The sequence below is a fragment of the Thermobia domestica genome, chromosome 11 (genome assembly GCF_964235325.1).
Source record: "Thermobia domestica chromosome 11, izTheDome1.hap1.1, whole genome shotgun sequence".
Classification (NCBI taxonomy): domain Eukaryota; kingdom Metazoa; phylum Arthropoda; class Insecta; order Zygentoma; family Lepismatidae; genus Thermobia; species Thermobia domestica.
In genome coordinates, this window is record NC_137464.1 from 196,901,602 (window position 1) to 196,928,419 (window position 26,818).

Sequence of the window (26,818 nt, forward strand, 5' to 3'; positions counted from 1 at the left end):
ATGTAAATATTCCAAACGGTAACAAAAAAAAGTGTTGTAGAAAAGGACATGAAGAAATAAATAACGATTTTAAAATATGAAATTGTATTATTATACTCCAGAACGTGATTTTAGTATTGATATTTCAAGTAACTCTTATTATAGTGTCCCATCTTTTATCCAAATTATCCTTTTCAAATTCAAGAGTTTCCTAATGATTGTATAGTTAGCGTACGTGTCTTCGGTGCCTTAACAACGTTTCAAACTGGTAATACAATACTCTGAATATTATTGCATGTACACCTTAGAAAGAAACAGTAAATAATGTACAATGCTTATTTACGTGACCCTGTGAACTATATAATTATATATATATATATATATATATATATATTGTAAATTGAAACATTCCTAAACACGTTATGATCTCATTTTAGAACATCAGATCAATAGCTATAGCATAGAACTGTATTCTTAATGAAATTAAACTTTTTTTATTTTTTATAGTTTAGCGTTCTTCGGTTATATCCTTCAGGCTAAAGGGGACAGATAATTAATGAAAGTGAATGATTGTGAAATTCAAATTTTGTGCTGTCCCCCTAAGGGCACACGTGCTAGCCATTAGACTGGCAGGGAGGGTTCCGTGTTCTTAATATATTCGAAAATAATTTATATCATAACGAAATAAAAAATATATAGAAGTAACGTGTTTGAATTCGTTAATACGTATATGCATACGAAGGTATTCAACAATTATTGTCCCTGATATAGAAGGTCTTGAACAAAAATATTGTGCTTGTAATATGTCGTACTCCAAAATTTTAGAAGTATGTGTACCGAAGTACACGGCAATTTTATTTATACTGGTTGTGATTTCTGTTTTTTACAGGTAGTGAGTGGGTCCGGGTTGTGAAAATGGAGAAATGTGAAGTGGGTGCCATGATCAACTACATTTAGATAAAAAATCTGTCACTGATGAAGATGCACGCTGATATGGTTAGTGTGTTGGGTGATAGTGTCCCGTCCTAGCAAGTGATGAAAAATGGCCTCGTGAATTCCGCTGTGGTAGGAAAATCTGTGAACTTTCAAATGGTGCTGATCCTCCAACAACATGTGTACGCAAGAAAATATTAATGTTTGCAGTGAGACTACAAGCATATCTACCAGTTCAATAGAAAGAATTTTGCATGAAAGCTACGTTGAAAACATTGTCTGCCAGGTGAATTCGAAAATGTTAACTGTGGATCAATGCACGTGAGAGTGCGTGATTCAGAAACCAATTTAGCCTTGTTAAAACGGAATCCTGAGAACTTTATTGTGAGATACGTATCCATTGATAAGACATGGGTATTCCATTTTGAACCTGAAGGAACCTGCATGTAGTGGCAGCACCAAAGATTTCCCTCTCCCCGCAAATTCAAAGCCTAACCATCTGTTAGCAAAGTTATCGTCACTATGTTTTGGAATGCCGGGGGGTTTCTTTATTAATTATCTTGAAAACAGACACACTATTACGCAGTTAACCCCAAATTACGGGCAGCCATCAAAGAAAAAAGAGAGTAATGTTACGCAGACAAGTAATCTTGCATCAGAATAATGCTCCTGCGCACAGAAGTTACCACACAATGGCAGGAATTGAGGCTGCAAGGTTTCGTCTACTTGTACAATCTCCTTACTACCCAGACCTCACTCATAGAGACTTCCCTTTGTTCCCCAAATTAGAACAGCGTATTCACGAGAAAAGTTTGAAAATGATGGGGCCGTTACACGATGAAAATGATGCTGTGGGAACAATAGCTTGCTGATCAACCGCCATCCTTTTCCATTAAGTGTAGCAGCTCTAGAACACAGGTGGACGAAGTGCATTTCTTCTGTAATGAGTGACTGTGGAAAAGTGATTTTCCTTCTATATCAGACAGAGTAATTGGTGAACACTTCTAGTACACTAAAGACGTCCATGAATCCATTAGTATACTCAAAACAAAATCAAAAATAACTGACATCATACTACAATGGAGAAAAGAAATATATTTTCCTCTATTTTGTATAAAGTAAAGTTCATTCAATTCTATCTACAACATCTTGATCACGAAAAAATCGATTGTAATTATATGATAATTATTATTATAAGTAAAATCCAAAAGGATTTATTTTGCTCTTTTGTATAATGTTATACTTTAATTAAAAATTCATTGTACTTATATAAGCATCCAAATGGTAAACTGCAATTCGATGCAACGTTTCAATTAACTGTCATTTCGATCAGTTTCCTCCATTGAAGAAAATAGCAATGTTTCTGAAATCACTGATGTTAAGTTTTTTGGTCAAAAACCACTTTTTCCTCTCCTTACCGTTTTCCCCCACAAAACAAGTCAACAAATCATAACAGTATTAATGAATACCAGTGTTAATTAGTTCAAACATTAAACTTTCTTTTGGGTGACAGCATCCAACACCATCAAGACATAGATTTAAAAAAAAAAATAGTGAGAAAGGATGTTGGGAACTAATTACTAGAACTATTATAATGTCCAAATCAGTTTGTCTCGAAAAAATAAAATAAAATAAAAAGCACTCCAAACTATATTATGGTTGCACTTTTCCTCAATCTTATCACTTTTCTTTTTTTTTTTTTAACTTTTTTGGCCCCTTTGCCACATTTTATTCCTATAATAAACAAGGAACACCGAACTTGTACGGCATCACATTGCTATCGCTTCGGTGCAGTCCTGCTAGTTGAAAGCTATTGAATACGAAATAAAGGGAAATTGCAACATCGATCACACCAATCACGGCTATACCAATCGGTATTGTTGACTGCTTTTCTACATATAAAATTTAGTTACTGACTGAATATGAAGCCTCACTAAAAATAAATAAATAAAATAAAAGTTACCTGATTTAATATATTTCCGAACCTGTGAATTTCATTTAAATAATGACTGTTATTTGTTTTAATAGTTTTCTGTATTTGTGATTTTAATAACATCGTGTTCTGGGACTTCATTGAGGCAGACCTTTTAATACACGAATGAATTTTGACTGCTATATATAATGTAGTTCGTTGTGGTACTGTTTCTATGAATATTTACACTTGAAATTTGCATCTAAAATTTTAAAATTACATATATAATAAACAAAATTCGACTCTTAATATATATTCTAAACCAATCTATACAAGGATACTGTAGAATAAGGGGAGCATAAAGTTTATTTGTAAGACTAATATTCAAACGCCATACTTAATAATGAAGATATATGAGTCAAACATAAAAATATGTTTTATTAATATTATTAATATTTACTAACGAATTCAATATATGAAACATTTGATGCGTTCGAGAAGTAATATCAAACTGCTCTGCGGCAGGCAATTTTCATGTCTATAGTGAAAGTCGTTCCCTTTCCTTAGATGATACAGTTTGAAACTGAACGGACACTGAACGGTAAAACTAAATGGACGATTATTTTTACCGTTACTTGTTATTTTCTGTATATTTAATAATTGCTTGTCTAAACTAATATAGAAACTTATATTTATATATTTATGACAGAAACAACTCCCAAATATGCTATCATACAACGATAGAAAATGAATTTTCTTTTACACAATTATTGTAAAAATCGTATTTTATTCCTTAATATCTCTAAATGTTTACCTGATTCGGTATAAAATAAAGGGTTATTTTTGGTTTATAAGGTGAAACCGAACTAATATCATTCTACTACAGTGGAGAATAAAATTTCTTAACATAATATTCGACAACAAAACGAGACATTTATTTGGTTACCATGAATCGACTCAATTTCTGAAAATCGACTGTCATTGCACTAAAATGGAGATGAAAACATGTTGGTTTTTTTCCGTTTGTATCATACTCAGCAAGCAATAAAAAACATGTAAATGTATCTAAAGCATGTATTATTGGTTCCTTAGAAGAATCAAACTGCATCATACATACACAAGCAAGGGTACAAAACATATATATAAAACTCGTTAATAATACACTTATGTGATTACAACCAAAATATTTGTTTGTACAAAGATTAGTATTTGTTTATAGTTTTCTTCGGTTTTGTATTTGTTGAAAATAATAATTATTCAATTGAATATGAACTGTTCATAATTTATAAGATTAAAACTGTAATGTAACCATGTCGTAATAATTAAAAGTTACCGATATTAAATTTTCTTCAAAATTGTGTTTGTTGAAATAAGTGAACAAATACGTAAACTTTCTATAAATAAAAGTAAAATGATGTAGATATTATATATATATATATATATATACATTCCTCTAAGGTATGTTCATCAATTTGCTTTTATTTATACTTAAGTGCGTATAATACAAAAACATTTGCATTCACTCTTTCAATTAATCGTGGAAGTTTGAAATCACCACACAGACTAATGATATTTTACTATTGAAAGAACACCCAAAAATATCTGAACTCGAGGAACAAAGTATCTTGTATTACGTTGACAGATATATGACAGAGAAAGCGTCCTTAATTTGTGATACATTACAATTTATGACAAACAAGTGTTACAGAATTTTAGTGTCTTTAATTTACGAGAAAAGTCATTATGGCATGATATTATAATGATGGCATCGCATGGCAATATATTATAGTGATGAAGAATAAACTCAGTCTAAAATTTTCTTATATCGGGTTTATTACTAAATTAACCAATTTTCATTTAGACGCATATAAATCCTACTTTTCCACCTAAATTAGTACTTCAGTGACATTAAAATGACGGAAGAGAATAACTAAAAAATCATATAATTTCTTCTTATGCTGCAAATCTTCTAACTCCTTACACGATTTTCCGATTTTAAAATCTAAGTTTTCCCTCTGAGGTTTCTTAAGGACGAAAAGTTGAATTAAATTAAATGCCACTTCAGGAGCAATCGTGTAAATAAACTCAAAATAGGTACCCGCCTGTTCTTTTGTGTTTTGCTTTCTTCAAATTTAGCTACAGAAAAATACATAACAATAATTTGATTACTTTTTGAGTTTACTAAGAGATAATCCATTTTTCCGTTACCTTTTAGCTTACCCTTTCTTGCTTAGTAATACTAGGTATTAGAGGCAAAAATGTAGGTTTTAAAAATACTGCAAGAGGTTGAAGAGATGAATGATGAACAAAAACTGGTGCTAAAAAATTATGAATTTTATTACCACGTAAAAGACGATTATATGATATTGCCTTTGATCATGTGACTCTAGGTTCGATTATTCATTGTGCTAACTATCTTTTAGCAGAAGTGTTGCAATTAAAATAAAGAAAAAAAACTCAAACGAAATAACAGTGAATATTTGGTTTTATGCTCTAATGAACTGGTGATTGAGATCATAAACGGAAGGGAAACACGTTTCACACGCACATTGCTAATTGAAATAGAGTACGATCTACAGCAAAGATTTTCGGCTAGTCCTAAATCAAACTTGTGATCCAACTTGTTACAAATAAATTATACATATTGAATCTTTCGGCCCTTACATGTTTATTTAGGAGAGCAATTGGTATAATTTCATACAAACTTTTTAATTCTGTATTATATTAATTAAGAAATACATATATTGACTGTATAAGATGCTACCTCCTTCTTTTTTCTTGTTTCTTAAATTAACAGTATATATTATTATTTCTGTGGCTCAGGCTAGTCCACATAGTCATTTTGTGAATCTTAACGCCATCTCTATTACATATAGTTAGTAAACTGCTCAGCGAAATTCTTATCATTTAATGATAATATAATTTTTGGCATCAGTATAAGTAACATCTCAAAATGACTAACATGTGTGTTTATAGTGTTCTTGAAGAATTAGGGGATTATACAGTTAATTGTGATTCCTGTGTCATCTTTTATTTTCATATATACTTATTAATAAAGAATGAGGCTCAGAACGATCTTTGTCAATAAATTAAAATTTTTGCATAAAATCTATTAGACGGAAACATTTTTCATTTTTAATGTTAGATATTTTTGCAGAAGTTGTCGTTTTCTATAAATAATTCAATTATGGCTATAAAAAATAATAATAAAAAAACTACTACTACAAGCAAGTCTTCGAGACTAAAGCTGAAGGTTAAATTTTCAATTAAAAGGGGTTGGTGTTTCCTCTGAACTAATACTAGGATGTATGGATTAATTCAATTTAATCCCAAAACCTATGTAACTTCCTAAATGAAATTAATTTTTGAGCTACATTGAATATAGAAACATCCAAAGATTTATTTAATTTCAAAATAAATTGTACTTGCTAGGCCTTCTGATCCCAATCCCTATATTCTTTCTTCGTTTAGAGTTTCACCTCTCTTTCAGTACTGAAGCTATAAGATGTGCACTTGCAGCTTTGCAACTTAACGTAGAAACCGAAACACAAACGACACCAATGGACACTGAACCCAATAAACCTCAATTTAATTTAAAACTAACCTAAATTCCGCATATCATAGCATCAACTCAGGAGATGACTTCAGCAGCTAGTAGTTGAAAATTTAGCCTGCTCTTCTGTATTGGAGATTAACTTTAAGATAAAAGTAATGACTACTCCCACCTCAAGTTTATTTATTATCATTCAAACAACTATTGGTGACTAAATTTCAATAAAATGTCTGGCAATTTCCTGATTACCATAAATTTCTTAAGTACACTTTAAAATTATTATTACCACTTGTTTAACGGTTCACTGTTTGATGAATCAAACAAGCTCGAGGTATGAAAATATGACAATTAAATTGCGCGTTCTTATACTTTGTTCAAACACAATGATAGTTACTGCGCAAGAAAACCCTTTTCCTTTAATTCACGTGAAAATCTTATTTGATAACCTTGCAAAACTAATATTGTACAACTAAAACCTAATATTTCTTTCTCACTTGTAGGGCAATCGTAAACAAAAGGCAAAGTGAGATTAGGTCCAACGTATAAAGTGATTTCAATAAATATCAAGATTTCTTACCTAAAACGGATACATTCAGCCCAGCAACTGTAAATGTATATCACAATTTCATAACCTAAGTTAGTTCTTTTCAAGCGAAGTCACTCAGTCACTTGGAGGCAATCCTCCAACAGGAATGAAATTCCAATACACAATGATTTGTCGGTAAAAACTTCAGGCGTATTCCTGTCCTGTTTAACATTAGTAAGTTCCTTTTGAAAATATTCTTCGAGCCAGAACAAAATATTAGAGGTTTAGAGCTTTAGTAGGGACAATTCAAATTCTAATTTTGGTGGGTTACTTAAATCTATCTGAGAGGAAACAATATTCCTGTTAAGTAAGACTTCCACGTGGTCATTAAAAAAAAAAAAATAATAATCACAGAGTATCATAAACTTACAATATATCAAACTGAAGAACAAGATACATTACAGTTTAATACATTCAATCAGAATTATCCCTCCGTATTACGTATGGAAAAATCTTCTTCAATTTTTCGAAAGCGATATGGTACTGTATCTTCCTCAAAGTAAAATGGTATTTCATTTCCCATAATTCTGCCATAGTGTATAGGATCATAGAAACGACCTGGTTCCACATACATAGGAAATCCCTTGACTATAAAAGACGTAAACCTGCTATGACGAGGTACTATAACATCATATGGGGTGAAAGTAATCTAAAAGTAAATGAAAATGCATACAGTTACTTACAGAAGATAAGGAACACTTATTTATTCCTTTCACACTCACCTATTTTCTGAAGGCACATATAGTGCATAAACAGCTGTACAATAAATACAATTTAAAAAACTCGTTTTCTTTCTGGCAGTAAATATTGACGCTTTTCTTACCTTTCTACTTCCTACATATTTCATTATTGAGATTCCTTAGGTGTATGTATCTTCTGTTAATCTACTCAAAAATTTATAATTTACACTTTATTGATAATATTAAAAAAAAAAAAAAAAACACTTAAAAAATATTGACACAACAATCAAAGAATACATTAGAGATACTAAAGAAAAAAATGAAGCAATCTCTGGGCTTTCTAAACATCTAAAAAAAATTATTTTGGTTTTGCACGATTCTTCGTCGTTAAATAGATGGAAGTTTATTTGAATCTTTCTATACAAGGAATAAATAAAGAAATAAGTAAATAAAAACTACAGTATTCAATACAGACAAAGGAAATTGGACAGAAAATGGAGGTTATGATTACTAATTACATCAATAATGAACTTTTGTATATCTATAGTATATTATTAAATAAAATACATAGATTTATTGCAAAAAGAACGCCGTTATAATAAATGAAACTAACATAATTTGCAATGTTGACATAATAGAAAGATAATATGGTAATTGATATATAAATAATGTCATTTTTTACGCGGAATTAGTATGACAGTGCGTATTTCTTTTATTGTTTGATATACAAAAAAGTGGAGGAGAAAAACTGCGATCTTCTGTTCATGTTATTCAATTGTTATTAACTTTAGATGATTACTTTAGAACGTAAATATGAAATTCGATTATTTATTTTGTGGTGGAATTAAGAACAGTTCAACGTAATATAAATAAATTGAGAAAATTCCTTCTTTAAAAAATAAAAGGTGAAAGAACAACAATACTACTACATGGTTTAATTAAAGGGGTTTGTAAATAATAGTATTATTTAGAGTGCAGAGCGAGATGAGTTACTTAAGTGTATCTAAGAAGAAACAATGTTCCTGTTTAAATTCGAGTTGGTTAATATCTTTGAAAATTTTATACATTTTTAAAGACTAAGCTACGTCAATTAATCTTCCAAGTTATAAGGTTTTGAGTACGTTTGACAGAAGTGAGAACATGTCAAAAAAAAAAAAAAGCATAATTTATGTGGCAGAAGAATAAACACAGAATATTTGTTTTTAATATTGCACATCGTTTATGCACATATCTGTCTTTACGGAACATAGAGATGAGAGTGAATTTTTTAAAATACATATATTTGTAATTATTTTAATGTTTTGTTATGTTGTGCTAAGAACACATTCTTACAAAAACTAGTAATTAGTGTTTGCTGAGATAAAATATCAAGACAACGGTGGATCTATGTCAGGGTTTCTTAACCTGGAGGTCGCGACTCCTAAGGGGACTGCGAGAGGGTTTCATAAGGGTTGTGAAGATAAGCGGAAGAGATAAATATAATTAGAATCTAATACCAGAAAATATTTTTAAATTTTATTGTGAATTTTGTTCTGATAGGCATATTTTTATTTTTATACATACTGATAAGAACAACAAAAAATAGGTCTACTAAACATTTTCAACAGGAGCAGATTTGTTTAAGAAACGATTTAAATGAAAGAGGCACAATATGAAACTAATGCGACTACATATTGAAATACCACAAAAATATAAATGCAACAAAACCTGCATATTGATATACAATTGAAAGCTAATGAGATACCTGAGCGTGGTGTGATTTCAATAGTGCGGCAATGTCCGGTTCAATCTTCGTGACGCGCATTATCAAGTCATTTTCAACTGATAAGCGATTTCTTGTTTTGTTTTAATGCTTACCATGGAAGAAAAAACACTTTTGCAAAGGTACGATGTTAACAAATGGAATTATTTCTTTTAAAGCAGCAGATACTAGACCAGGATATTGTTCTCTCCTTTTCAACTAAAACTTGTCCAAGTCTTCGTTACAGAAAACCAGTTACAAGGACTTGCCGCACGATAAATTCTATTAGTTGGTGAAGAAGTTGGTCTTAGATCAGCTACTTTGATGGCCTCTTCAATGAAGGGGTTTAATATCCATCTGGAACAGCACTTTCATGATAGGGAATATATTACTGTTACTGTACTCAATATATACAAGAAATGGATTCTACTATTACAGAAATAGATGGATATCGTAAGATTTTTGCAATAAGTGTATTAAAAATTCCACATAAGCTTATTACAAACCAGAAATTATAAGGAGGTTGCTGGCAAGAGGATGTGATAAAATGAGGGTCGTGATAGGAATTAGGTTGAGAACCACTGATCTATGTAAACCATTCAAATTACTAGTCTTTGTTTTCATTACAAGAGGATATTATACGATATAAGATATCTCTTTTAGGGTTATCACTAATATAGTAACTAACGTCAATAATTAAATAACAGGTACTCATTTTGTCTCCAAAAGTGAATTATTCTTCTTGATATAATTTCAACATTTTTTTTTTTTCTTGAGTAACGTTACCTCTGGTTACTCTTCATTCCTTATACATTTATCCTCGAAAAGGTTTTTCCTGAAATATTTGAAGACCACAGTATCAGCAGAAAATCCTATTAAATTTGAAGTATAACTTTAGATCCCAGCATTTCCTCACTTATAGTAATCTGTTCTTGATTATTATTTTTTCAAAACTATGAATGCCACTGATAGAGTTATGAAAACTACTATGCAAATGGTTGAAGAAATACGTTTTTCCATCCCTGCGACGCATCGTGATTTCTATTTTTAAATTAAAAACACTTTTACTCCTTTCTACACTCAACTTCCTGAACTGAACACTAACAGAACTTCTTTTCCTGTGATTTTTTTTTTTATTAGTAGTAGTAATTATACGTTGTTAATTATGAAAATTAACAAATTGAACTTTTAGTTCGATGTTTTAATTTCTTCAAGGTTTTAAATGCGCTTAACGCCAACTATTCTGCTTTACTTCAGTAGCCTGCTATTTATCGCGATGTTTAGAGTTTGTTCTTACATTACGTACTTTAAATCCATTCTTAGCTGAAAGACACAGGAGTCCCTGCATGCAAAACATAGGACATTTGAAAAAGTAAAAGTACGGAAGCATCAATAAATAATGTACAACCTTTTTATGCGTTTTATACTGATTTGGGCCGTGAAAATTGAAAGAGAAGGACTTTGAAATTCACACTGTAGTCTGTAGTTTTCAGATCAAGTGTACCTCTACTGGCAAAAGTGTAAATTAATGCGCAAAAATGGCACGTATTACAGTTATCTACTTATGAAGAGCAGAGATGTGTTGTTCGTATTTTGTACGCAAATGGCAAGAGTACCCGAATGAAATTCACAGGGAAATGGTGTATGTGTATGGTGAAGATTATGGACCTAGCAACACCTCTATCCAGATGGTGCAATTTCTTTGAAGAGGGCTGTATTAACTTTGTCACTTTGCCATGTAACAGCAGCAAGAGAATTGAATAAGCATTCGTAATGGCCGGCCAATACATCTTCGAACGTTGTCGAATACCTTTTTGGTCTGATGAAGAAATCCTTGGCCGACCAACGTTTCAGTTACGACGAAGAAGTCAAATACTCCCAGGAAACGCACTCCTCTAAGGATAATTTGAAACTTGTGTCACGATCGGAGGAGTGTGTTGAGAGACTTGGTGGCTATGTTGAAAAGTGTTTTTAATGTGAGCCTTTACTCTGTATATATTGTAAAGTTCACTTTACGGTAGAGGTTAAAGAAAGGAATGGTACATGGGAATTTTTAGACTTTCCCAATCACCTTTTAGTTTAAAATTCATCCTATGTACAATAATAATAATAACTGCAGTTTCTAATACTAAGTCTTTTTAGATATTTTGGTAGTTTTCTTGGAGACATGTTGTAGAGACCCACATATCGAGCGTCTTTAGGGTGGTAGGATCCAAGGCTCTTGTGGCCAAGGAGTGTTATGTAAGGGATCTCTCAGAGGCCGAACCTCCTAGAGAAGGGGAATAAAACTCAAAGACCAAGCGCCCTAGAGAGTGGTGAGATGTTGACGAGGACCAGGCGTCCAAGTGGCAGGATTTCTTAAAGACCAAGCGTCCATCCTAAAGAGTGGTGAGGTAACTTCGAGAATCAGCGTTCAAGTGAAGGGAAGTTCTCAGAGACCGAGCGTCCTAGAGAGTTTGTTAAGGGACGATCAGGGTGTCTACTAAAATTTCACAATGAAATTTCGTGACTTTTTCGTGACCTTTTCTTTATCAAATCATAAAATTTCCTAACATTTTCAAGAGCGAATTTGGGTGCGAATTAGGTCAAATTTTCATCCATGCGACACAAACGTACTTTGCTTGCGATTTGGTAGCGTCTAAAGCCGATCATAGACATTTTTGGTGTTGAATTTTGATGTTTTATAGAACAAAATTTTCCAATCTGTACTTACATTTGCACAATTAAAAAAAAATCGTGACCCAAAAGCTAAATTTCGTGACTTTTTTGTGACTTTCATGACCGTTTTCTGATTTCGTGACTTTTTCGTGACTTTCGTGACCGATAGACACCCTGACGATCGATCAGTGCAAATTAATGCCTTCTGCGGTGCTGAGGCTTCTTTAATCCTGAAATGTTGGCTGACTTTGTTGGTCTTTATTTGACGATTTTACCGATGGTCGACGATGTATTCTTTGTGGCTGTTTTCTGAAGTTGTTTACAGCCAGCATGTCGTGTTGAAAGCACGTGTAAAACATTACACTCCCATATTTTTCTTCTTTTTTTTTCTTACTGGTTGTAGTATCTGTTAGAAAAGAAGTATTAGAACACTGAACACTTATATATATATATTAAAAAAAAACACTATTCATTTAGGCAAGCAACACTGTATATAACACTTTCACCAAAACATATTAAAATAAAGTTGAAAGTAGAAGCGACCAACAGTTTCTCTTCTTTCCTAAGCAGGATCACCATAATATATTGCATCTCCCTCAGAGGAGAAGCTGCTGAAACTTTAGCGTTGCCTATTAATACTTATATACCAGGCCACTAACGGAAATGGCACTGGCGTCGTTAGCTTTTTAAATGTGGGGGTGGGGGTCGGATGAATCAAAATCGAAATCCTCTTTCCGACAAAACTTATATATACAAAATAGTATAGTTTCTTTAAATATATTTGACAAAAACTGGGGGCACGAATCCCCCCCCCCCGACCCCCTGCTAACGACACCCGTGAAAATGGTCGTAGTATATTGTGGCGAAGTTTGCAGGGTGAGCAACTAGATATACAGGGTGGACCACTTATATTGATACGTTCTTGTAACGTTTAAACTAACACATACTAAACGGTAAAATTTCGTACCATGGAAATATCGAGGGAGGAATATTGTTTGATATGCTCTGCAATATAACCAGATTAACAATGTTGTCAACTCAACATAAAGTTGTATTTTTTAAACATATTCAAAATATGTATTAAGAAAGTTACAAGGAATTGAAAATTTGATTTTTTAAAAAATAATTTTATTTGGAAAAGCGTTTAGAAAGCATCATATTCAATTTCCGTACATAGTTTTCAATAGAAGTTAAGACCACAATACCGTTTACAGTAATTTGATACCCCAAACCATTCCGGAGATACGAAAAAAGTATCAGACATTAAAGTACTTTGAATGTGTTGCTTCATCCGTCTCACGTGCGTTATTAATGGTAAAGGAGAGACCAGAATTTGAATGTTTGTGATGTGTAGCGTTCTTGGCTTATAGTTCTGGAGAACAGATGTGATATGTAAGTTTTCGTTTAACATGTGTATTTAAAATATGTAATAACCTGATGTAGTGCTATTTCATGGAATGTTAAATATCAAATATCATACCTTTGTTGATATTTGCATTATAAAAAACTTCCAACATTTTTTGTCTATTAGTTTTAAAGTCATAAGGGTGTACCAAGATAAATGATCCACCCTATGTATATTATATATTATATATATATATATATATATATATATATATACGAGGAAGGATCAGAAACTAAGATTACAAGGCTGATATTTCTGGAGTTTCGTCTGTTATGGAGTTGGCAACTGTGCAGAGTTTCAACTATCCGGCATCTATGGCGCTAGTTGTAGGTGAACACAAATGGCGACTCGTTTTGGAGAATTAGCCTTCCGACGAAGTCTGCTCAGTTATTCGATTTCTTTGGGCGAAACATGTAACCACGAATGAAATTCACCTGGTAGAGATTTACGGAAAGACTGTAGTCTCGTCAGCATGTCGCAGGATGACATCAAAAGTTTGCGGCTGGTACAGAAAACGTCACCGACAAGGAGCGCAGTGGCCAACCCAGCACACTGCTGAAGCAGTTGCGTTGGGACATCATTGACCATCCTCTCTACAGCCTGCACCTCGCTTCAAACGACTTTCACCTGTTCCTACACTTGAAGGAGCACCTAGGAGGCTGTCGCTTCGTTTCAGACAAGGAAATGAAACATATTTCGTGACAACATGGCTGAACACACAAGAACAGGATTTTTACCAGGAGAGAATCTTCAAACTCATCCCACGATGCGACAAGTGCCTCAACCGATATGGAGACTACGTTGAGAAATAACCTAATCTATGTACTATCTGTTGGCTGTATTGGTTGTATGAAATCTTTGTAACCTTACTTTCTGAATACTCCTCATGTATATATATACAGTTTGCAATTTCCCTAGAAGTTACTATTATGTAGTTCCGTAGAGTTTCTACTGTAAATGGTAATAAGAAAAACGAATCTAAATCTAAGCCAAACTTACCTCCCATTTTCTCATGAAGAACGACATGAGCTGAGCTGTGAACGACTTCTTGCGAGGGTTGTAATGAATCACAGTAACATATCTTTTCACAAAATGATGCAGCAAAAGAGGTGGCACACATGTGATGAAGCAAACAATTCCTCCAACAACAAGCGCAAAAGAAAGGCTGCGAAGTTTCAAAGACTTGCGGATGACAAAAGGTTGAGCGAGGAAACCCAAGATACTTGTGCCAAAGGTAAACAATTTTGCTTTTCGAATCTGATGAATCAAGGTGCCTTGATATACTTCAAGTTCCATATCAGGCGGTGAAGATAAGAAAAACATTATAAAAGTTTTCAAGCAGGAATAAAATTACGCAAGTTGACCTGCAAAACAGATAAAATACTTTCTTAAGATTTGAAATGATAAATCATATAATGCAACTTACAAGATAATTTAACTTAATTTTGACTTCTAAACGCGCTTGAACTATTGAAGGTTAGAAATGACAACCATTCGATCCAGACAAGACGTGATGTTAGAAAGAAGCTTGAAACTCTATTTAAGATAAACCTCGGATCAACCTAATGGAACTGAGGTAAATGTGGGAAAACCTCGATCAGAATGAGCAACTTCAGAAAGTGTTATTTGCTGTGTTATAAACGAAGAATTAACTAGTCAGCAAAGTGATATTTAAAAATTAAAATAAAAAGGAAGGGAAAAAAGAAAACTTTCCGTTTACCAAGAATTTAACCTTATTTTAAAAATAAAAAAACGGAAAACTAACAGAACTACGTTGTGTGGCATAGAGTAATATGAATAGAAAATATCAGCGTAAAGAATCAAATTTCTACTTTTATTTAAGCTTAATTATTTATTTACGTTACTTTTAAAAAAGAAAAATAAATAAAAGTTTCCTTGAGTTTCAAGCTCTTCTACAGCATTTGTTGATCATAGTATTGTAGTCCAAACACTAAGTTGGACTAACCTTGGCACACACACCTGTCATTTAATAACTGTTGAAATTTTCTGTGTGTACTCCTATATTCCTCAGCGGCGTTTTCTTAAAACATCGATTGTAAATTCCTAATCACATATCATGAATTGATTTCGAGCAATTCTTAAATCACAGACATATACCAAGGGTAGTACAATTAATATTTCTAATATTTGTAATGTTGTTTTAGCTTCTTACGTTGACCAAATAGTTTTTAAACTGTAAAACCAGCATAGCATAAAATCATAAAACTGAGAATAACCTTCCTTAAAGAATAAATGGTAAAACAAATATTTAAAAATAATATTAACTGAGTGACAAGAACCAACTCAATGAAAAAATGATATGAATGAATTAATGAAAAAAGATAAGGAAAACAGAAAATAAAGCTAATAAGAAATGAAAATCTTCTACACAAAAACGAACTGAAAACAATAAAAAGCACATATTTCAACAACATTGTAAAATGAGCATGAAAACTAAATCTAATACAGTTTAGTATCTATTTTGCATTCCGAGAAACCTACTCGTTCGTACAAATGTATTAATGGTATAGAACTTGTTATTGACATACACAATAGAAAGTGCACAAAAAATAAGCTAAATGTCAGGTAGAGATCGGTTAGCGATTAATACTACTTGCGATTAACTGACTATATTTATATTTATATATGATACAGGCACGGTGGTTCAGTGGTAGAGCGCTCACACCTAGTGCAAGGGGTCCCTGGTTCAATTCCCGGTCACCGAGTTTGTAGTGCACAGCATCGTGCCCATAGGTTTTATCAGGGTTCTCACATTCTCATTCCATCAACTATTTCTTGATCATTCCACTTCATTAATTCATCCATCTTCTTTAGAAAGAGCATAGCTGTGGAACGTAAAACTAATTTATAGTGGCGTACGGAAGGGGAAGCCATTATGGAAAGAATAAAGATTACTATAATATGTATATAATATTTGTTCTAAAAGGAAATGAGATTGAATGCTTGGTCTCTCCTCTTCTCCTCCCCCTCCCCCTTCACCTTGATAAAATTCTGAGAAAGCTACTGTGTATATGATATTTCATTCCATCAAATATTTCAACAACATATTCGTCTTATGAAACTGTGTGCTAAAATCTTTATACTACGTAAATTACTACAGAAGTAAGAACGATACAAGTTCATTTCTTATGAAACGAAACATCACATATGAATTCCATTAGCTAAAAGGCTAATATTATCATCTTCGGTAAGGAAGACGCGGTTTCGATTTCCGTTATAGATTGTAGTACGAAACCCGAATAAACTGTAGATCCACGCCTTACATAGTTTTGTGCCGAAGGGTGCGCAAAACTTCAAAATAACAGAATATCAGTGTTGATTTTTCTGTGTATTATCAAAATATTAGGAGTATAAAGAATAATTTAATGAACTGTGAAATTCACATAACTTAATTAGTGTAGTATGTCTGCCTAGTTTTCACCGAAACGTGGTTGAACGCTTTTGTAGAAGATGAAGAACTTCCATTTTCATCTCACTTTAACATATATAGAAAGGATCGTGAATCCTCTCGGGGTGGTGGTGTTATAGTTTGTGTGAATAATAATAAGTGGACCAGTAAAGTACGCCACGACCTAACTAGAAATTGTGAAATTATATGAGTTGAAGTTAATGTTGCTAAAGGTAAGAAAGTGTTCCTTGTTTCTTAATATAGGCCACACAAATCTCTCCCTTAAGCATCTTAAAAGCTTGCAGAGATTCTGTATTAGCAGCCCTCTCTTTAGGTGATGTGGTTTTAATGAATGATTTTAATTTGTCCATTGATCGGATATCACCTGATATGGGGGTTGGCAAGTGTGGAAATGATGACTGGTTTTTGGATGCATTTATTCATGGTCTGTCCCTACGTCAATATAACATGTTCAATAAGAGCGCGGATAGTAACCTAGATTATGTCCTCTTTAAATGAGATTGACATAACTCCACGTATGAATTTTTTTCTGCTGACATTATATTCATTGGATATTATATTTTGTCCTAATATTCGAACTTCTAACAGAAATTCTAGTCCTACGAATCACGTTAATAGACTGTGGAAGAAGGCACTGTGGGATGATATCTGCCGTGCCTTAGATCTTTTTCCATGGTGTTTGTTGGAAAATGGTATCATCGATGATGCTACAGCGCGCAGCTGATGCCTTTGTAGCTGCTGTCGAAGACTTTGTTCCTTAACAACCACAAAAGTCATCTAAGTTCCCTTCTTGGTTTGATGTTGAGATTCGGTCTGCTCTGAAAAACAAGAAGCTCGCGTGGTCACTCTGGAAACAACATCTCACCCAGTTTACTTACAATAGTTTCTCGCAAAGTCGTCGATACGCCAAGTTCCTACTTAGAAAAAAATACAATAGTTACATCTCCAATATTGCAACTTCCTTTTGTTCGAGACCTAACAGCTTCTGGTCTCTCATTACTTCAAGGAGAAATAAAACTAGTATACCCATGAACGTCAACTATGCTGGGAGTACTGTCACTGGAGTACACAGAGCTGAATCATTGAATGACTACTTTACAGGAATTTCTCCACCCAGACGGTACAAATCCTCTTCCTGCTCTTAAAGCTGTATATTCGCATTCCTTATCCTCGATTTCTACTACGCCCGCTGAAGTCAAGTCACTCTTGTCAGCTCTACCTGACCATCGTGTTCTTGGACCCGACAATATTTATACAACCTTCCTTCGCAATACAGCCACGTCAATTGCTTATCCCAAGGCTTTTTCCCCTACTTTGGAAACAGGCTAACATTATTCCAATCTATAAATCTGGCACTAAAACTGATGTATGTTCTTATAGACCCATTTCCCTTCTCTCTCTGTTGTCAATTCTTTGCAAGAAAATTATAAAGGACAGACTTTGCAAGTTCACAGCCCCTTATTTCAACATTGCACAGCATGGGTTCCGGCAACTGAAATCATGCCTTACCAACATATCAGAACTTCTTATTCGTGCTATAAACTATATTTCAAAAACTACTCAACTGGACGTAATATACTTAGATTTCTCAAAAGCTTTCGATGAAATTGACATCCATCTGTTCTCCACAAGCTATCCAACAGATTTAATCTTCATGGAAAATTTCTGTCTTTACTAAAGGATTATTTTACTAATCGTATGCAACGTGTTGTTATGCCAGATGCTTCATCCAAATTTGTCCCAGTTTTTTCTGGAGTTCCCCAGGGTAATGTTCTAGGACCACTGCTATTTCTTCTTTACATGGATGATCTCCCTTCCTTCCTCTTTTTACCATCTACGAACATTCTTCTCCTTGCTGATGACTGTAAAATTTTCCATAAAATCTATACCATAGACGATGCTCTACTACTTCAACAAATTCTTACTAAACTTACGGACTGGTGTACGACTGGGAATTTAAAACTAAACCTTCAAAAATGTTGTACTCTTAGTATTTCTTTGAAGAAAAATAAAATTTATCACAAATATTGTATTAATGACAGTCCTATCGAAAGAGTCGCTACAGATAAAGATCTCGGAGTATTGTTCGATGAGAAACTTACATTTGCTGATCACATCACATTTACTGTTAAGAGTGCTATGAGAATACTGGGTATGCTTTACAGATTTACTGAAATTCGCCGTCTCAAATCACTCAGTGTTTTCTTCAAAGCTTTTGTATCTCCTAAAATCGAATACTGTTCACCGATGTGGAATATGGCCTATGCTTCAAACTTATTCCGTTTTGATTCTGTCCATAACTTTTTTTCTTGCCATTGTCAAACAAAGAGTTCCTTCAGTGCGAACAATAAAACAGAGCTCCTAAACAAACTCAATATTCAGACTCCACTTACTCGACGTATGGTAGCGGACTTGCTGTTTCTCCATAAAGTTATCAATGGGAAAATTAACTCTGAATTGTTGATCTCCGTTGCCAATTTTCGCGTATCATCTCGCCTTACTCGTAGTCATACGTTACTTACATATGTAATACCCAGATTATCAATTATACAACGTTCCTTATACTTCAGTCTGGCATCATTGTATAATAGTTTATTGTCCGATGTTGATATTTTTGACTCTGAAAATCATTTTAAAAACAAGTTAAAGTCTATGTAAATATGGTTAATGTTCTACATATATAAATATATTTTTGTTTTTTATTTTGTAATCTTTTCTTTCTTTTTTGTTATTTCTTATGTATACTCATGTCCAAAATGATTGTCGCATATCTATAACTGTCTTCTTGTAAGAATATAATTTGATAATGATGTTGTATCAAGTATACAAGGTACTTTTAATACTGATACTATGTGTATAATCGGGAAATGTATATTTGTAGTAAATTTCATAGGAAAATAATTATAAATACGAAAATTAGAATGAGTAAAACAAAATGTTGCTAAATGGACAAGGAAGTTTTACTTTCGTTTTATTGTTCTTATTTACTGCTCTTTTCACATGAAATTTGCCACATACATGTCTTTGCCGATTATACACATACTAACATTCTTACAGATTACATTAAGTTTATTTTAAAATTATAGAAATTCGTTTGATTTCATACACTGAAACTGTATATTAGCGAACTTTTTAACACTGTCTTTAAAAAAAAATAATAAAATAAACGTTAGATTATTCCTACAACTTAACTCGTCTACGTAGCATCACTAATTCTTAAAATATTTTAGAAAACTCCACTCCGTTGATGTTTCCGTTAAACCTTAACAAACCAACCAATTTGAGGAAATTGTGGCTTCTTTAATCTACCGAATGTACGTAACAGTACAAGATGTTTTGTCTAATAAAAAGTACTGATTTGAATGTAGTTCACAAGCTGGTCAGCGATTATTTACAGACATTCTTACACAAGTTCACGGTGTAACTGAACTGCCACAACCAGGTAGTATGTTGAATATACCTACACCCACAACTGACCTTCGCCTTATCTCCATTCTCATTCAACTCACTGTGTAAGGGCCAATTGGACACAGACCTCCACAAAAAGCGACAGAACTTTCTGGGTTACCTTTCTATAAACAAAACCTTATTGGAATATAGAAAAATATTGCCCTGATAGTCGAGGACCCTAACCATGATCAGTGTGGCAAAAGAGAGATCAAGATTACTTAAGAATAACTTTTTTAAAAACCGGGAAACAGAATACACATCCCTCCTTAATTTGATATGAAATAACGTTTTATTATAATGTGACCCAATTAGTGTACGGTACGCCTTCTCATTTTTCGTTAGTTTCTCTTGTTCATGTGTATAATTGAAAACTGAATAATGAAATTAAATCTTACTAACAATGCACAAAGAGAAGGTAAATTTGAGTTTAGCGTCACTCTGAGCAGCGAGGCTATGTAAGACGTGGACTTACAGCATAATGAGCAGCTGGAACCACAAGAACCCCGCTGGGAATAGACAGAAAGAGAAGGTATGTAGGTATTAAAGAAAATAGTACAATTTACATAAATATTTTACACTACATAAATATTAAGTTGGATGGATTTTATAGAATATCCACAAAAAAAAAAAAAAAATGTTTAAATAATAATGAAGATGGTGACAAGGAACTTTAATGTTTCACTTCTAAGATAAATTATTTGTTGACAACAAATTTTAAAATCTATGAATGTAATAAGAAACTATAAATTAAAATTCTTGCGCCTTAAAACATTTTAAAGTTCCTTTCATTTTGCTCGGCACATCTAAAACTTTGCTGTTAATAAAAGACATGACGCAAAGAATTCTTTGTTTATCCATCCTGTAAAGTCTAAGTGATGAGATGAATGTCGAATTTAATAGTAAGATTTTCTTCTCTTCCAGTTTTACGCAATGAAAAATCTTGGTACGTATTTTTATATATATAAAGATCATTGTGTCTTCTATATGACAGCAAATTCTTTAGATGCGCTGAAGAAGATGTTAAGGGTTCTTTGAAACTGTACGCAAATTTTATGTCTTTTGGATATTTTAAGGTACAAGAATTTTTATTTACACTAAATAGATGTGAATCCTACCGTATCAATTAGTAACATAACATGGAGTTTATTTCAAATACATTCAAATTATTCTATAAAGAGCAGTGATTTACATTCATGAAAGTGAAACTACTCCACCTAAGCAGGCACTGTTATGATCTTATTTTATTCTTGTAAAATAAATTTTCATTAATGTTGTATTTATAAAATACATTCAAATTCAGATCTACTGAATTTTCTTCTTTCTTGGAAGGAATTGGAAGCAGGTAGGAACATGAGAGACGTTTTATTAACTGTTTTATCCATTTGTGTGGAATTTTTACTGTTAATTTCGATTGCGTATTCCATTCAAGTAGAGTTGAGTTGATTTTGAGTTTAACGTCCCTTGTCAGGAGCGAGGCTATATGAGATGTGAACCTACTGATTAACGTGGAATCCGAAACACATGAGCTCCCGTCGGGAATCGAATCCGGCCCTCCCAAGCCAAAGGCGCGTACGCTAACCGCTTAGCCACGGAGGAGCTCTTCATTCAAGTAGAGAAAATTAATATTAACGCGTTGGTCTTCGATTGTTGACATCACCATCCTTAGCATCTAAACAACATGTTGGGTTTTCAATGAACGAACTATGCTGTCATTTGATTTCACTCATCATAAAGAATGGCTGACTTCTTAAAAAGAACTTTCACGCTTCTATCTGCTTCTAATCTATTTCCTTTTGTTGAAAAAAAAAGTCCTAAGTACCTGATTGCTCCGTGTATATTACCAACAAATAGTATATTACTAAATATAATTGTTCCCATTTGGAAGACGTAGTTTTTACACTGACAATGTATAAATTACGAATTTTTACTCGTAAGTTAGTTAGATTTACTAACTCGCCTTAAATTCAAACTATTCAAGTATTTTCGTTCAAGAAAAACTCACTCATTCAATAGTTATCCACTATAAACTTAATTTTACATTGAGAATTTAGTTAATTCACTCTCATTAGAAGTAGCATGACTTTTATTATTAAAAGTTAGTTTGTTTTCCTGAGTGGTGCGTCGTGGATATTTCATACACTTTTGTTTCCTATCAATATTGACGAGCATGTTACAAACCACTCTGGGATTATTTCTTGAATTATTTATTCTATATTTGTACTATTGAGGAAAAAATATCACTACTTTAACTTATAGTTAATAGCTTTGTGAGTCTGTCCGCTTCTCAAATGGGATAACTTAATTATTGAACACTATACACTGAATATAAGATGGCTGCCAATTCTGACTTTTAATATAGAATACTATGTTGAAATGTATATTTTCAAGTATTAACGTAACTTACCTTATAGAATCGAATTTAATCGAAAGCCCGAGTAAATTAGAAATTACCGCATACTAATTACTTTCACTCAAAGTTTTCAAAGTTTGTCTATATTTATGCACCATCATAAACTTATATTAGGCTACTTGTATTAAAAGTTCGCATTTCGTAGTGAACATGAACGGCTTTGATGGTGGTGCTCAATTAAATCCCCAATTTATCGATCTAGATGCTCGTAGTGTAGCTCTTGAAACTTTCACATAAGAGTCAAGGTGGCTCAGTGATAGAGCCCTCGCTTCTGGTGCATGGGATTTCTGGTTTGATTTCAGTTTTCGGCAAGTGGGTTTCTGGTGGACAAACACCGTATGCGTTGGTTTTCTCGGGATTCTATTAATTTTTTTCACTCCAATATTTTGTTAGCATCATCATTGCCTCCTTCAGCTGAGAAGCATAACTGCGAGACGTTAAGAAAGATAAATAAATAAAAATTAAAATTAAACTCCCACTGAGAAAAATAACTGCATGAACTACTAGTTAAAAGTATTGATGGAATTGTGTGTAAGGAAGCTTATATTGTGCTGGTGTTGAAATATCCTTATAAGAAGTGTGTCAATTTCAAAAAATAGAAACCGGTAGAAGAACATTGAACTATAACGGTGATTCGGATTCCACCTTAAAGTCCACATCTCATATAGCCTCAGTGGTGAAAAGGGACACTACACATCAACTAACACCATCATCATCAACAACAACTACAGGCTGTGATCGCACGTTGCACAACCCTGTCATCAAGGAAGTTTTCCTTGCCAAAAGAGATCGAGATGCCGAAAAATGTGGTAGTCTAAAGAAAAACAGTAGGAAGAATACGGGTGGATGAGGAACCGTTTTATACAGAACTGTCTTTTAAGCGTGCGTTGTCGTAGAACATGAGGAAACCATGTTAGCTGATCATTACTGAATGCTTGCGAACAAGTTTGCAGTCTTTCATGGAGCTCAGCAGGCGATGGTTTCACCTCGACAGAAATAATATGACGGACAGAAAAAGGTGTAGTGTCACTAACCATAGACTATGGCATCAAAAACACCTTCTGTGGGCGAAAGAGTAATTTCGGAAACAACCTCCCACGTTGTTCACGATTCCAGCATTGTATTTACGATTTTCGTACTAGATCAGTTTTGATCAAATGTGAAAACCTTCCTATGATTTCGTATACTTAGAGGGCTACAGACCTCCAGACGGCGATCTTTATCGGCCAGAGTCAACTCATGTGGCACCTATGTTTTCAACTTTTCTTTTTTTATCGATTGTGCGGAGTCACTTAACGACAATGGCATGGTGTATGCCAATTTGTCTGTAATTCCATGATTGGTACGAGTGGTACCGGTGGAGACACACGGTTGGCAAAACTATAAAATCCATCCTAAGTGAGTTTTTTCCTGACTTTTTCCTCATTCACAACGTAACATGAAAGTTCCAAGCTGCTTCCTTCCTTCCCCGGGCAGTGTAATCGCCGAGGGACGTCATTCCTCATATATGATGGGCTAAAATGGCCACAGATGCCGAAAGACCAGAAATGAATCCCTAGAATTCCTTGACCAATTTTCCGAATTCCTCGACTGTGTTCCTGAGAAGCTCATCAGAACTTGCTATTGATCAGTGGCCGCGGGCCTCATATCTCAATATTGTGTCACCAGCACAAAATTTTACAAACCATATATTTTACATATAGTTCATTCATTCACCGTTACTTGCCCAGATGCACGTAGATGTTTTTCACGGCTATATGTGCAGAATAATTCAGTTTAACTTATAAAGAAAAATCGTCCATAATTGAATGTTCACCAGGGTGCACATTTATACAACACTCCAACGACACACTACCCCCTAAATGGGCATTCCAGCCTGTTTTCTGGAAATGTACGGGGTTTGTGATGCCGTACACATGACTTTGGTACATCTTTGGTTGCGTTCAAGAGGGTGGTTTTCCATAAGAGGTAAAATCAGACATTTCAATTCCAACAAAATAATGTTAACAAGTTAATTTTAGGTTAGGTCAGCAATGCCAACTAGGTTAGGTTAATAGACACATTAGTTTATATTTTAGCAGTTTCATCTAGTATAGGGAATGGTTTTGTTATATACCTATTATTATTATTATTATTATTATTATTATTATTATTATTATTATTATTATTATTATTATTATTATTATTATGTGTCTGCAGGCCAAGTTTAGACGGACCACTCGAAATATAATTCTTGAAAAATTTAACTCTTTCACTAATTTCCTTCATATTGTCCTCCAAAAGAATTTTACTGGACGACATGACAATTCCTCAATTAGCATAGATGAAGTTAAATGGGGTTACCAGACGTAACTGTTGAATAATTTCAATTTTATCATGGTTTACATATAAATAAAGTCTCCGGATATGTGCCAACTACAATGCAAATACAAACCAACATGTGCTAGGTGGGATCTAAAAAGCACAAATGCTATCTAATACACCAGGGCAGGGCGAAGATGGTGAGAAATGCGGTAGCGCATACGAAGAGATCAGGGGCGTCAACAATCACTATAGCATTTGTAGCTGTTTTACATTACTAACGTTACCTTGTAAACATAACACGGTTTTTACACACTGTGCAGTCAGAAAATAGTATCTAAAACAGTGATATTTTATATGCACTCACTTACTTGGACTGTCGTAAAACACCTGTAATGATTTTACACTATCATTCACTTATAAAAATAAAATACAGCTGTACTACTCACTATTTTAATTATGCCTTCTGCAGAAATTTGTTCCTTATAAACAAGTCTTTCCATTCAGAATATAGAATTTTATTGTAAATTTTGCAAAATGTGGTGCCTAAACTTGTCCAGCACCTTACTTTGTACGGAAGATAGAGCTTTAATTAAATAACCTAGACTTTATGCAAAAAATAGATAGATTTGTAGCAAAATCATCAAAAATCTTCGTGAAATCTTAAGTTCTATATGCAACTTACTTTGCAATTCATAATTGCTTTTATACTTAACATTAATTGAAGATTAGGAATCTACAAATCATGTGCTAAAAAGCAATACAGTGAGTCTGCCAGCTCGAAAATTCAATAGTAATTTAATATCTTAATAAAAGACCATTACCCACATTTCATTGTTAACGCTACACTTCTGAAGCATTCAGTAATATGGGGTATTATTGTTTTCACGTAATGTATTTAATAGAAATGTAATATCTTTATCTTGAGTTAAAATTATAAAATTTTGAATGTCGCAAGTCATATGTGCAAGTATAAAATAAAATACTACTTACTTTTATAGAGCATTTTTCAACAGCAAATTCTACACAAGACTATGTAGAGCTACTTTCGGTAAAGCATCAACTCTCACTACACTGGGAATTTTTAGACTATGCCTAGAACTTTTGAATGATCTTGAGTGCTTGCAACTTTTGAATGCTCTTGATTCGTTATCACTCTTATTTGTAATTTTAAAGCCCTGCTATTGCCCAAAATATATTCTGGAACTCAGACTTTATCACTCAGCACTCCCCATTGCATGTGTCCCGTTTTCGCAAGTTAAAATTCTGGTCAACTTACTGAATAAGCAACTGAAAAGTAGAGCAAAGAGTAGTACGATCAGAGCATTTTGATGCGAGTCCCTATCAGTGAAGCCATATCTAGCATCTTGGTGCTAGATCTAGCATAATTCATACGCATTTAGCATCTAGCATCTTGACTTTACCATCTTGGCCAAATCTAGCATAATTTCATTCTTCCCTCTGGAGAACAGAAACAAAACGAAAATTTGGATGGTTCAGCGATCAGAATAACTTTTAGTTGTAGCGATAGTTGGAGCAATAAAACCAGTTAGTATTTCCGCTGTTGTATTGTTGAATTCACAGAAATGTTCAAAAATTAGCAAAACGTGACTCTGCACAAGATGTTTACTTACCCATAGTTTTATTCCTGTCAACTGAAACCTGAGTGTTGTTATCTGGGATATTTCTGTTCCTTCTCACTTTACAATTTGTGAGGGAAAGGGGTATGAGCGTCAGGGGACCACTAGTAAGCCGCTAAAAGAAATGCTTCAGTGCTGTG

General features: G+C 33.4%; 1 protein-coding gene across 5 annotated transcripts; it reads right to left on the minus strand.

Moving 5' to 3' along the window:
- Positions 1 to 1,998: 1,998 nt before the first annotated feature.
- LOC145664645 (transmembrane protein 70 homolog, mitochondrial-like) lies at positions 1,999 to 26,391 on the minus strand. 5 transcript variants are annotated; one of them, XM_081731479.1, is made up of 4 exons: positions 26,032 to 26,391; positions 20,727 to 20,833; positions 14,447 to 14,811; positions 1,999 to 7,612 (listed from the first exon to the last, which is right to left on the minus strand). In XM_081731479.1, the coding sequence occupies exons 3-4, from the start codon at positions 14,768 to 14,770 to the stop codon at positions 7,388 to 7,390; spliced, it is 549 nt and encodes a 182-aa protein (XP_081587605.1). In that variant the 5' UTR covers positions 14,771 to 14,811; positions 20,727 to 20,833; positions 26,032 to 26,391; the 3' UTR covers positions 1,999 to 7,387. The 5 variants fall into 5 exon arrangements, with proteins under 5 accessions (XP_081587605.1, XP_081587608.1, XP_081587606.1 ...); XM_081731482.1 differs by lacking the exons at positions 20,727 to 20,833; positions 26,032 to 26,391 and adding an exon at positions 25,867 to 25,931; XM_081731480.1 differs by lacking the exons at positions 20,727 to 20,833; positions 26,032 to 26,391 and adding an exon at positions 25,724 to 25,858.
- Positions 26,392 to 26,818: the final 427 nt, after the last annotated feature.